The 13,720-nt window shown below is 37.8% G+C and overlaps 1 protein-coding gene across 2 annotated transcripts in view; it reads left to right on the top strand.

Moving 5' to 3' along the window:
- SOS2 (SOS Ras/Rho guanine nucleotide exchange factor 2) overlaps positions 1-13,693 on the top strand; it is an 81,379-nt gene extending 67,686 nt beyond the window's left edge. The window contains exons 20-23 of one of the 2 annotated variants that reach the window (XR_003609870.2): positions 1,182-1,443; positions 1,961-2,002; positions 10,073-10,351; positions 10,983-11,067. Coding sequence is in view for 1 of the 2 variants with exons in the window: in XM_028106625.2 (XP_027962426.1) it covers positions 1,182-1,443; positions 1,961-2,002; positions 10,983-11,095; positions 11,967-12,476 (927 nt within the window). In the remaining variant the exon portion in view is untranslated. Of the gene's footprint in view, positions 1-1,181; positions 1,444-1,960; positions 2,003-10,072; positions 10,352-10,982; positions 11,096-11,966 lie in introns of those variants that run through there. The other variant, XM_028106625.2, reaches the window with a different exon arrangement.
- Positions 13,694-13,720: the final 27 nt, after the last annotated feature.

Here is a 13,720-nt window from a genome sequence, read left to right on the forward strand (position 1 = left end):
AGTTGTGAGAAAGTGAGAGCTGTAAATGACCAGGAAATGAAAAGACCAGGAAAAAGGAATGGGCAGGTGTATCATGGTTCTTCTGGCCTGACCATGACTCCTGTCATTAGAGCACCATAGTCCGTGGTCGCCACTGGAATGAACTTCACGCTAAAATTTGCTGCTGCAGTTCTCGAGTTATTCTTGGGTTTGCAGTGGCATCAGAAGTAGGGGAAGACCAGTTCTAAGTAGTTGGACAGAAAGCAAGATGTGGGAGGAGTTAAAAACACTTATAACACACCTGCTTTGGGGAGCCTGGGTGGCTCAGTCATTAAGCGTCTGCCTTCGGTTCAGGTCATAATCCCAGGGTCCTGGGATCGAGCCCCACGTCAGGCTCCCTGCACAGCCAGGAGCCTGCTTCTCCCTCTCCCACTCCCCCTGCTTGTGTTCCCTCTCTAGCTGTCTCTCTCTCTCTCTGTCAAATAAATAAAATCTTAAAAAAAAAAAAAAAACTACTTTGAGCCAAGCAGCAAGATGTTATCTCATCTCTACAACAATTATATGATATAGATCATACTCTCACTTTACAAAGAAAACTGAGGCTCAAAGTTGTTAAATAACTCTTCTTGGCTGCAAAGCTAGATATCAGCACACTGGAGATTTTACCTCAAGTTATCTGAATCTGAGTTCCATGCTTTTTCATTAGGTTACCACTGTGAGAGTTTAAAAGGGGGTGTGGAGGTGGAGGGTGGGAGACAATAGCAGTTTTCTCCAAAAACTTGAAAGTACCATTGTGGAGGTTGGTCATTTACTGTTAGGAAGGAAAAAAAAAGGTCTTTTGTTTTTCTTGATGCACCTAACATAATATGTTGTGTATCTTATGTCCACAGCAAATACATGTAAAATTGATACCAATGATTTGAAGAAGATTAGGTTCAAGTGTTTGGAGAGGAACAAGTTTTCACACAGATTTTCAAGAATTTTATTTCTGCAGTATGAAAAGAGGTTTACTTGTATTCAAGTCCATCTTAAAATTAAGCCAATCAAATCCCAAAGTGTTCTACTAGAATGTTACAGGCTGTTTGCAGATTGGGATTTTATTGTACTCTCTTAACTATATGCTAAGAATTAATAGGTAGCATTAAGCAATAAAAATAAAGTCCATGCAAATTAGTAATGGTAGTTATGTTTGCTTTTCCTAGCCTAGGAAATCAACTTTCTCTTTAAAATCTCCTGGAATACGGCCTAATACAGGCCGACATGGCTCTACCTCAGGCACTTTACGAGGTCATCCAACGCCATTAGAAAGAGAACCATGTAAAATGAGCTTTAGTCGGATTGCTGAAACTGATCTTGAATCAACTGTGTCAGCACCAACCTCTCCAAATACACCATCTACTCCACCAGTATCTGCTTCTTCAGACCTTAGTGTGTTTTTAGATGTGGATCTCAACAGTTCCTGTGGTATGTATTTGATGTAAACCATTTGGTAAAAAAGGAATCTTATGTTTCAGATAATTCTTCTCTTTTTAATTAGGGAACTATATTAGTGTGGAAAGTGGCATTTAAATGTGAAAATAATGATTAACACAAGGGATTAAAGCATCATTTGTGCGTTGTTTATGCATCTTATTTTCTAATTTATTCATTAAACGAAGATTTATTGAGTACCTTTTGGGCCTCATGCTACTGCTCTTAAGGGAGCAACAGAGAGTAAGACAACAAGCAGATTAAGTTTTGTGAAGGAGATTTAAAAAGTGACTGTGATAGAGAGGGAACTACTTATGCTAAGAAAGGAAAGAAATTCCAGCTACAAAGCTAACTTTCCAGTTCATTTCTTTTAAAACTAACATGTCACTAGAGGACGATAAAATTCTGTACTCTCTGTGTTACTACATTTGTTACTTTATGCAAAAATATTTTTAAAATAAAACCATGCATACTACCTTTCTTTTCAAATTGATTTTTCTCATTCCAATAGGCAGCAATAGCATCTTTGCTCCAGTCCTCTTGCCACACTCAAGTAAGTAAGAATTTGAGTTGATTAATGATAATGAAATTAATCAAGTTGATTAAATTTGTATATGAGGGGCGCCTGGGTGGCTCAGTCATGCAGCGTCTGCCTTCGGCTCAGGTCATGATGCCCCGCATCGGGCTGCCTGCTCTGCGGGAAGCCTGCTTCTCCCTCTCCCACTCCCCCTGCTTGTGTTCCCTCTTTTGCTATGTCTCTATCTGTCAAATAAAATCTTAAAAAAAAATTGTATATATTTGGGTTTTAGCACCATTAAAAATTTTTTTTAAAAATGAATGAAATTCTTATAAATTTAGTTATTTGCTCACAACTGGGTACTATTTAAACTTTACTATAGTTTTCATCATTTTACAACTTATCTGTGGTCTAGGAGCTGTGTGATCTTGAACAAATTACTTAGCATCTTCAACCCTGTTAAGGATCAAATGAGATAACGATGTAGAGCACCACACATATTGGTTGGCACAGAATGAAAGTGATTTCATATCAGTTGCCTCTCCTCTTTCCCATCCCAACTCATTTTCCTATGTGGATTATATACTTAAATGTTTATCAGGTTCCCAGACTAGCCCTTGATCACTTGTTTCTTCACATGATCTTCACAAAACACTATTCTGCCATTCTCAGTTACTTCATAATGTAAATGCTGTTACCATTCTTTCTATGGTCATTTGTTTAAAACAACCCAGGGATGCCTGGCTCAGTCTGTTAAGCGCCTGCCTTCTGCATGGGTCATGATCTCAGGGTCCAGGGATCAAGCCCCATGTGTCAGGCTCCCTGCTCAGCAGGGAGTCTGCTTCTCTCTCTGCCTTTTCCCTCCCACCCCCCGGCTTGTGCTCTCTCTTGCTTGCTCTCTCTCTCTCTCTCTCTCTCTCAAATAATTAAATCTTTAAAACAACAACCATCACCACCACCCAGAAAGGTACAGAGTAGCTTCAGGAATAATTCCCCCAATCTGGAGGACTTCTGCTTCAATCATATTAAAATGTATATAATTTAGGTAGTAGCAAGAGAGTTCCTGTCTCATGAGAAAAGTAAGGTTAGTCTTCTAAATGTTTATAATTCTATGTTTTAATATTTAAATTTTTATCAAAGTGATATATGCATACAGTTTAAAAGGCTAATAGTGCTAAACACTGAAAATGAAATTGATAGCAGTTCCCTACCCCATGTCTCCCCATGTCTTTTCTTGTTCTCCAGTGACACTTTCACATTTTTAAATGGTGTTTTCATATTTTTCTCTTTTGAATCATTAGTTTTAGACACTGATTTCCTATTACAGTAGATGAGAATTTTGCCCTTTATTCTAATATACTTGTCATATTTTGGGAAAATATTATTCACTATTAGTCAAGTAGTGTATACTGTGATTATGTTTCCTCTGTTTCATGAAGTTAATGATAAACTCATTAATGCTTAGGTGTTTTTGTTTGTTGGTTGGTTTTTTCAAATATCTGTTGCTCAGTCTTCTCACACCCTTTCTTAGCGCAGTTTTCCATAAGGTCAGACCACTAAGGACAGTTGTCAGCATTTTGGTTTTACTGTTTAACCTGGAAGCCTCCTTCCTGGTGCCCTTTTGTTCTGCTCCATTTTGGACTGGTTGCTCTCTTGGCCTCTCACCCAGCTGTCATCCTAGAAATTTCTTCACCTCTCTCCTGTGTAGGATCCTTGTTTTTTTGGACTCCTTGTCTTCTTTCTTGATATGCTCCCTTATTTTGGTAGAGGCACATCCTCTAGTAGCTACCCGAGAAAAGATAAAAAGATAAAAAGTTTTTAAGTTTTTGTATTTCTGAAAATGTATTTAATATATTTAATTGTTAATAGTTTGGCTGGGTATAGAATTATAAATCCTTTTCACTAAGATTTTTGAAGGTATTTTCCTATGGTCTTCTTGCTTTCATACTTGCTGTTTAGAAGTCCAGTGTCATTCAGTCATAAATTGTTCATGCAGTTTTTAAATGTCTGATATGTGCAGGCACAATTCTACGTGCAAGAGATGTGGCACTGAACAAAATAGAAATCTGTCAATGACCCTCTAGTTTCAATCCTTTTTTTATAAAGGATTTTTTATAACCAAAAATACAGAACCTTAAATGAAATAGAACTCTATTTCTCACAATAGCCAGAGCAAGTAGACACCTCTGTTCCACAAGCTAGCAGGGCAATTCAGGAATCTCAAAATGGGGCTTCCACTCTGAGTTTTGAGCAGCTCCTTCAGTTGTTACCATTTTCCAGCCAGCAGGAAGGTGAGGTCAGTAGGTTTTGTTAGAAAAACATGATCTGCGGGGCACCTGGGTGGCTCAGTTGGTTGGGTGCTGCCTTCGACTCAGGTCTTTATCTCAGGGTCCTGGGATCGAGCCCGTCAGGCTCCCTGCTCGGCACGGGGGGAGTCGTCTTCTCCCTCTCTCTCTCTGACCCTCCCCCTGCTCGTGCTCTCTTTCTCTCTCTTTTTCTCTCAAATAAATTAAAATCTTTTTAAAAAAGAAAAGAAAAACATGATCTGGGAGTTGCTCGCATTACTCCTACTCTCATTCCATTGGTCAAAACTGAGCTACGAAGGGGGCTGCGAAATGTTGTCTGTAGATAGGCAAACTTGTCTTGCCAGAATACATGGGATCCTATTACTTAAAGGAAGAAAAAGGAAGGTACACTGGGGGACAGTTAGAAGTCTCTGCCACAGTATATCCAAGAAAGTTTTAGAATCTTCTCTTTATTCCTGATGATCTGTACATTCACAATGATCTGCTTTAATATGAGTCATTTTTCCCTTTCATTTTGCTGTCTACTTATTAAGCCCTTTAAATTTAGAGATTCATGTCTTTGATTTCTGGAAAATGTTCCTTATATGGTTTTGTTAATAATTTCCTTCCAAACATGTTCTCTGACTTGCTTTCTGAGTTCCTTTTCTATATCGTATATCCTAGATTGAGCCTCCAGTTTTCTTGTCTTTTATCTCTTATTGTCCATCTCTTTGTTTTCTTGTTCTGTTTTCTGCAAGATTTCCTCACTTCATCTTCCAACTCTTTTTTTAATCTATCATGATTTTGAATTCCCAAAAAATTCTTTCTAGTTTCCTCTGTTCATGCCAATTTTATGTCACCCTATTATTCTGGTTTCATGGATTCACCCTCTTATCTCCCATAGGATATTATAGTGATTATAGTGTTTTTGAAAAAAATTGTTTCTGGTTTTATTTCCTTTCTGAGTTGCATCTGTTAGTTTAGTCTATTGTCTTTCACATTGGAGTCTTTCCGTCTTTCCTTTCTTGTCTGGTATCCTTAGCTTTCCATATTTTAGAGTGAGGCAGTATAAACTGATGGGGAATTCTGTATCCATGGGCAGAGCTCGTTGACATGTAGGTTTCCCTCTAGAGTTATAGAGTGATGAGAAGTTTTTTTTTTATTTAGGAAATCCCCAAACATCAGAATCTATGAGGCCTCCTTTGTAGAACTGTTTAATTTTTCCAAAGAAAGATCTTAGAATCTTCTGCCTGGGTGATCTGAACATTTAGTATGAAAATCTGTGTTTTCAGCACGGTCTACTGGCCCCAGTCTGATGTTTAGATTCACCAGAAAATAAAACCCCCAGTCTCCCACAGAGTTTTAATTGCTCCTTATTTAGATTTAATCAAGTCTTCTGTTTTGAATGCCCATGTGTTTCATTATACCAAGTGCCTTTAACTCCTGATCCCTCCTTTCATTCTGTGGAGGCACATTAAGTGCTGTTTGTCAGTATCATTAACTGTAGACATTTGGGTTTCATCTTCTCCATTTGTCTCTTCATATACATTGTAGTCCACCTTCATGTGTTGAAACTTCAGGGTTCAGATGTTTCCCGTCTTCATTGAAGTTTGTTTCTTACTCTCCTTGTTGTTCTGTGGTGATGTTTTGACTATGTATATTAGTTTCTTCTAGTGCTGCTCTAACAAAGTACCACAGCACAGTTCTGGAGGCTCTAAGTCTCCAAATCAAGGGGTTGGCAGGGCCTTGCTCCTTCTGAAACATGTAAGAGAGAATCTTTCTTTGCCTCTTCTAGCTTCTGGCCTTTGCTGACAATCTTTGGCCTCCTTTGGTTTATGGGTACATCATCTCAGTCTCTACCTCTGTTGTCAGATGGTCATCTTCTCCCTGCATGTTTCTTTGTCCCTTCTCCTCTCCTTCTAAAGACCTCAGTCATACTGAATTAGAGCCCACTTTCGTCCTAACTTGATTACATATCTGTAAAGACCCTGTTTCTAAATAAGGTCACGTTGACAGGTACTGGGGGTTAGCACTTTAGCATATCTCTCGGGGAGACACAATTCAACCCATAACACCAAGTGATTTTAGAATCAGCAGTTCTAGACATTATTTTGGATGGCAGTAAAATACATTTTTCATATGATAAGGAAAATTTCATTTTGAAATTTAATGGAAAATGTTGAGAATAACTGCATAAAATTCTGACTCTCCTAAAACAAATCCTGAAAGAAAGAACATAGTATGTATGAAAAGTGCTCACATACAATGGGAAAAAACAGCAAGACTTCATTAACAATGGACATGAATAGACTGTTCACATCAAAGTATGAGCAAGCCTATGTTAAAAGATACTCTCATACATTACTTATCCCTTGTGAATTGGTATATTAGTATGACCCTTTTGGAAAGAAATCTGTAAACAACATGTCAAACCATAAAAATATTCACACCCTTTGGTCTTAATTCAATAGGAAATTGAATACTTACTTTGTACCAGTTACCCTGCTAGGTACTGTAGATTCAGTGGCAAACAAAAAAGACCAAGTTTCTGTCTTCATTTATACAAAATATCAGTTTTGGGAAGAAGTCACATATGTGAAGATCACATTGTTCATTCCACTCTCTTGGTTTTTCTAACTATACTTTCAGCTCCCTAGTCTCTCTGCTTGTTTCTCTTCATATCCCCAGCCTATAAAGATTGGAAGACCACAAGATTCAGTCCCTAGACTTCTTCTCACTCACTTGGTTGGCCCATTCAGTCTTATATCATCTGTATAATGATAATTCCCCAATTTTTTTCTCTACCTAGAACCTCTCTCTTGACCTTTTGACCCATATACTCAGTAACCTATTTGACATCTCCATTTACATACTTAATAGGAATCTCAGACTTCTCCAAAACTGAGCTTGTTTTCATTCCCTCCAAAGATGTTCTTCCCACTGCCTCCTTATCCGAGTTCTAAACTGCATCTAATTGCTTGGGCTAAAAATATTACAGTTATCTTTTACTTCTCTCTTTTTCTCATACTTCAAATATGTTTCATCAACAAATCTTGTTTACCCTCAAAATATATCCAGAATCTATTTCTCACCATCTCTTTTGCTGATCCAAGCCACCATAATCTCTTACCTGGTTTATTATAGTGGCATTCTAACTTCCCATCTTCCCCATAGTCTGTTTTCAGTATAGCAGCCAGGTTCTTTTAGAATGTAGGTCAGACCAAAAAAAAGAATGTAGGTTAGACTTGTCTCACCTGTGCTTGAAGCCCTCCAGTGGCTATCTCAAAATAAAAGCCAAAGTTCTTTTAAAGGGCCCAGAAGGTTCTATGCATTTTAGCCTCTTTTGATATGTCAGACTTAATCACCTAGCATTCTCCCCCATCACTCACTCTGCTCCAGCTACTCTGCCTCCTGCACACAATAGACACATTCCCACATCAAGACTTCTGCTTTTGCCATTCCCTCTGCTTAGACTGCTCTTCACCTCTTTGGCCACTTTGCAGACTCTCTTGCCTCCTTCAGGTTTTTGCCCATAATTACCTGAGTGAGGTCTTCCCTGGTCACCCCATTTAAAATTCCTCCCCTCCTATCTCTTCCTATCCACCTTCCCTACCTAATATTTCTTCTAATTTATAGCCATATTACTTTACTTAATTATCATATCTGTTCTCTGTCCCCAACCTGTAATATAGGCTCCATAAGGACATGAATTTTTGCCTGTCGTTGTTCACTACTATATTGCTATAGCGCCCAGAACAGCACCTGACACTATAGCAGTTATGCAATAAGTATTTGTTGAAAAAATGGATGGACGGATGTCAAAAAATTTGAAGTAACTTACATATCTAAATAACATTACAGAAATCACTTAGTAATTTATTCTAAATTCATTAGTATGGAACACTGAAACTATTAAAAATGCTTACAAAAACTGATCATATAGGGAAGTGCTCTTGAGAGAAAATAAAATTGTGTTCACAGTTCATCAAGGGTTATTGAGTGCCTGCTATAAAGAAGTATAACAGTGGTTAAGTGGTCTCCTGTAGAGTCAGACCCGTATTCAAAAACTCTCACAGCTTTTCAACCGTCATTCAGATATTTTCTGCTTCCATGAGTGTGTATTTCAGTAAGGAAGAGAAGATGCACCTAAGTCTGACTTAAACAGTAAAAAAGCATTCTGACTCACATAATTGGAAGTCTAGAGGAAGGCTGCTTTAAGACTTGTTGAATCAGTGGCTCAATGATGTTATCAAAGACCCGGTTTCTTTTGCCTCTTCAATGTTTTGTCCAAATTATCAGTTTTACCTAAGGCTGTTTTCCTTCAAGGTCATAAGAGAGTGGCAGGAACAATAATGGTTGTGTGCTTTTTTGTTCTGTCAGGTAAGAAGGAAAAGAGAGAGGTACAGAGACACACTGGCAGAGTGCTTTCCAGAAAGGCAAGGAACTTTCTTTTCGGTAGCCGCTAGCAGATCTTTCACATTTCACTGGTCTGAACTAGTTCACATGCCTACAGCTACATCAGTCACTCTGGCTGAAGGAATGGATTACACTGATTGACTTGGTCTAATCAGGCCCCATCCTTGGAGCTATGGGATAAGGTCAGCTTGCCCTGAAGCAAAACACAGGGCTGCATGCATGAAGGGAAGGTAGATAAAAATCTGATCTCATGTTAAGAAGGTGAGAAGTGAGTCCCATGCCCACCTCTTTTTTTTCTTTTTTACTTTTTAAAAAGTATTTATTACTGGGGTGCCTCACTGGCTCAGTGAGTAGAGCATGTGACTCTTGATCATAGGGTCATGAGTTCAAACCCCATGTTGGGCATAGAGCTTACTTTTTTAAAAAAAATGGGTTTTTTTTAAGTATTTATTATTGAAGTATAGTTGACATACAATGTTATATTAGTTTCAGATGTACAACATAGTGATTTGACAATTCTCTCCATTACTCGGAGTTCACCACAAGTGTAGTCACTCTGTGTCACCGTATAGTATTACAATATTATTGACTATATTCCCTATGCTGTACTTTTTATTTCTCTGACTTATTTTATAACTAGAAGTTTGTGCCTCTTAGTCCCCTTCACCTATTTTGCCCATCCCCTTATCCTCCTCCGCTCTGGCAGCCACCAGTTTGTTCTCTGTATTTATGAGTCTGTTTTTGTTTTGTTTTGTTCTTCAGAATTCACATATAAGTGAAATCGTATGGTATTTGTCTTTCTTTGTCTGACTTACACCACTTAGCCTAATACCTTCTAGGTCCATCCATATTGTTGCAAATGACAAGATTTCATTCTTTTTTGTGGCTGAGCAGTATTCCTGTGTGTGCGCGCACATGCATGCAAACACCATATTATCTTCTTTATCCATTCATCTGTTGGTGAACACTTGGTTGCTTCCATCTCTCGACTATTGTAAATAATGCTGCAGTGAACATAGGGGTGCATATATCTTTTTAAATTAGTGTTTTAGTTTTCTTTGGGTAAATAGTAGTGGAATTACAAGATCATATGGTATTTCTCTTTTTCTTTTTTGAGGAGCCTTCATATTGTTTTCTACAGTGGGTGCACCAATTTACATTCCCACCAATAGTGCATGAGGGTTCCCTTCTCTCCACATCCTCACCAACACTTGGTATTTCTCTGATTGGAGTTGGGGTGCACTGGGCCAAACTGGCCAACTAAACCGCATGGGATCGATTCACTATCACCAAGAATAGTTTGCTCCCAAAGACAGGGCATAAGATGCTGGTCAGGCAAAAGGAATATATCTACAGCAGATAGTGCTCTGCCTAACCTCCCACACCATCTGCCAACACCCCATAGGCATGCTTTTTCTACTTTTGACACCCTGAGCCAACAGGACCCATGAGGTGACTGCAGAATCGCAAGATCGGGACAGCAGTTTTTTACATGGAGTAATGAGATTGCCATCTTTCATTGGATATCACATAAGGAGTTCACACTCAGTGTGTTTAAAACTAAACTCATCAATTTTCCCAACTAGTTCCTGTGAACCCAATCTTAATATAATGATCAACAAGACATGGTCACTGCTTTTATGACAAGTCTTGGTCAACAAACAGAGTTGGTCCATAACTACAGGTATTTTTTTTATCATATGAAAAAAAATAAATGAAATAGTTCTTATTCTATGTCTTTGGCATAGAATTTTCCCCTGAATGCTTTATTATTTTGTAAATTCTCTTTAATGTGGTTATATAACATGTCCTTTATCACTGAGAAATTTGCAAAGAGAAAGGGTTATTTGATACAACCCTACCTTTTGGTCTCCTATTTGGAGGTTTTATTATCTTTGTAGAAATGTATCTGATACTCACTGCTTCAAAAACACAAGGTCTCTGATTATGTATGATCTTTCTCTGGAAGTTACCACAGTTTATACAAATATGTTTGTTTTGTGTGTTTTAGATTTAAAAAGGTTTTTCAGGGAACAGAATCTCATTATTAATCTTACTTAGATTGTATGTTTTCATGTAGCTGTAGTATCTCCCAGATGCCAAGCACTACTACTGTGCTAGTGCTTAGGGATACAGAAATGGATACGCCCTGCCCTCAAGAAGCTTATGGTTTAGTGCAGAGTATAGGTCAACCGACAGTTGAGTACAGTACAGTTTGACATTTACTATAGCAGAGGTGATCACAGATTGAGATAAAGTCTTGCCTTATGATTGCACTGTGAATTGTGGTGAAACTAATCTTTCTTACCCCCCAGAGTCTTTCTTCAGTTCATGTGGCAGTTTACATAAACTAAGTGAAGAGCAGCTGCTGATTCCTCCTCCGCTTCCTCCTCGAAAGAAGTTTGATCATGATGCTTCAAATTCCAAGGTAGTCAACAGGACTCAGGTTTGCCTTAGCTTGTTCAATTTATTCAAGGTTGTGAACCTTCAAAATAATTCTTGTTCTTATAAAAAGTCTGTCAATTATAATTTGGCTACCCTGTATGGTATGTAAACACTCTGGTTGTTTTATCTGAAAAATACTTTAAATAATCGCTTAATTATTGTTAATATTTTTTTCTAAAAAGAGGCTGGGCAGATTCACAGATACTCAGAAGTATGTTTTCTTTCTGGTAGAAAGGGAAAGAACTTTAGTATTCAAAGCATTCTTCAAATTTAAGCCAGTAATTCTCAAACTTCAGGCTGCATCAGAATCACCTGGGAGGCTTGTTAAAAGCAAATTGCGGAGTTTCTGATTCGGTAGGTCTAGAGTGGGACCCAGGAATTTGCATTTTTTAACAAGTTCCCTACTGGTACTGATGCTGCTGGTCCCTGGATCACACTTTGAGAACCACCACAGTAAGCCTTACTGGGGAAAGTAGAAGTAGATGACCAGAAGGCAGAAGCTGGACTTCGAGTTCCCTTGACATCATGTCCTTTAACATCTACAAAGCTATGTATTCCTTTCACTCACTTGCCTATTATAATTAAAATTCATAAATTTTTGAAAGGTGAGGCTTTATGTTCTAAGATTTCAATTAAAATGTCTCACATATAAAAATATTAAAATAGGCCCTAAATTAAACTGGGAGTATTTTACTTATGAATCTGATCATTAAATCAGGTTAACCTATTTTGAGCTTCTGGATTTAACTGAACACATAAGAATTTTTCAGTCTTTTTAAAGCTTAACAGATTTTTCAGGAGAATGGAGGTATAATTTATTTATTTATTTATTTATTTATTTTATTTTTTTTGAGGGAAATACGAAATCTGATGATGACCCCCCTGCTATTCCACCAAGACAACCTCCTCCTCCAAAGGTAAAACCCAGAGTTCCTGCTCCTGCTGGTGCATTTGATGGGCCTCTGCATAGCCCACCTCCACCACCGCCAAGAGATCCTCTTCCTGATACCCCTCCACCAGTTCCCCTTCGGCCTCCAGAACACTTTATAAACTGTCCATTTAATCTTCAGCCACCTCCACTAGGACATCTTCACAGAGATCCAGACTGGTTCAGAGACGTTAGTACCTGTCCAAATTCGCCAAATACTCCTCCTAGCACACCCTCTCCGAGAGTACCACGTCGATGCTACGTGCTCAGTTCTAGTCACAACAACCTTGCTCATCCTCAAGCTCCCCCCATTCCACCAAGGCAGAATTCAAGCCCTCACCTACCAAAACTGCCACCAAAGACTTACAAACGGGAGCTTTCGCACCCTCCATCATACAGACTGCCTTTGCTAGAAAATGCGGAAACTCCTCAATGACCTTAGCCATATGTAGTCATGACACTGGAATGGTATTTGTAAAGGGTTTTTTTTTTAATTTATTCAAAAAAGCATAGTATTTTAGTACTTTTTACAAATAATGCTCTTACAAAAATGCTACTGATCAAATAAGCTTTTAAAAATTGGAAAAAAAAAATACAGAAGTCCTTTATCATTATCCTCAGGTGATCAGTAGCATTGCCTTGTCTTGGATCCTCAGTGCTGCCAAAAGGCCAGTATAAAGAATTTATATTTGCACTGTAGACTCTGCTAAAGTATGGTTTAAAGTGACATTGATTGCACTGAAAGGGGATAGTGCATTTGTGGAATTTTTCAAATTTGGGTAATAGATGCCTTTTTAAGGCAATGAATTTACACAAATATAGGGGGTGTATGGTATTACTGATTTTTAAAACTCTTTGACCATCTTCTAGTTTTTACTTCTAGTTTTTACACTTAAGAGAATTGTGAAAAACACCCACTGTTCTTAAACTCTTTAATGCCATGTCTTAAATGCCAGAATTTGCTGCTGAAGACAAAAATGAAAAATAGAATGAAAATAATAGAATGCACTGTGTTTATTATTTTGTCAAAATGTATACAGAGACTACCTAACCCAATCATAGAGGGAAAAAGGGCATGTATCTCATTCAGATGTGCCTTTTGTTTTTGCAGACTATGGTGTCTTTAGCTAATGAGTTGCCTATTGTTTTGGAAAACAAAGTTAATTTGCCATGTATGTACAGTTTTGTTTATATTGTATATTTAAAGATAATGCTAATAACCTATGTAAATTTAAGTGACTCGAGGCCTATAATACAATCTGCTACTTTACTAATTGAGAAATTCAGAGGAAAATTTCTTATGGCACAGGAACCAGCTGCCTTGCCCTCAAAACATAGTAACTTTCTCTATAAATCTCATGTTAACTAAAATTAAAAAAAAATTTTTTTTTAGATTGGTAACATCTAAACCAGCAAACATACTTAAAACTTTATTAAACTTTTTATTCAGAGAAGTGAGCAAAAGTTTTATTTACCATTTGGACTCCTGGGTTCAAAGTGATGAAAAAGCGTGTTTTGCTGATAGTGCTGTAGCAGCAGTTGTAAAGTAGCCAAAAGCCACGTTGTTTATTTACTGGTCTGTGGCCTTTTACTGTGCTTTGTATCAGAGTTCCTAACAAGATTAATAAATCACCCCAGTCTTAATTTTTAAAAGACTTTTATTTTTTAATTTTTTTTTAA

The sequence above is a fragment of the Eumetopias jubatus genome, unplaced genomic scaffold (genome assembly GCF_037043125.1).
Source record: "Eumetopias jubatus isolate StellerSeaLion01/CBP00866 unplaced genomic scaffold, mEumJub1_p1.0 scaffold_7, whole genome shotgun sequence".
NCBI lineage: Eukaryota > Metazoa > Chordata > Mammalia > Carnivora > Otariidae > Eumetopias > Eumetopias jubatus.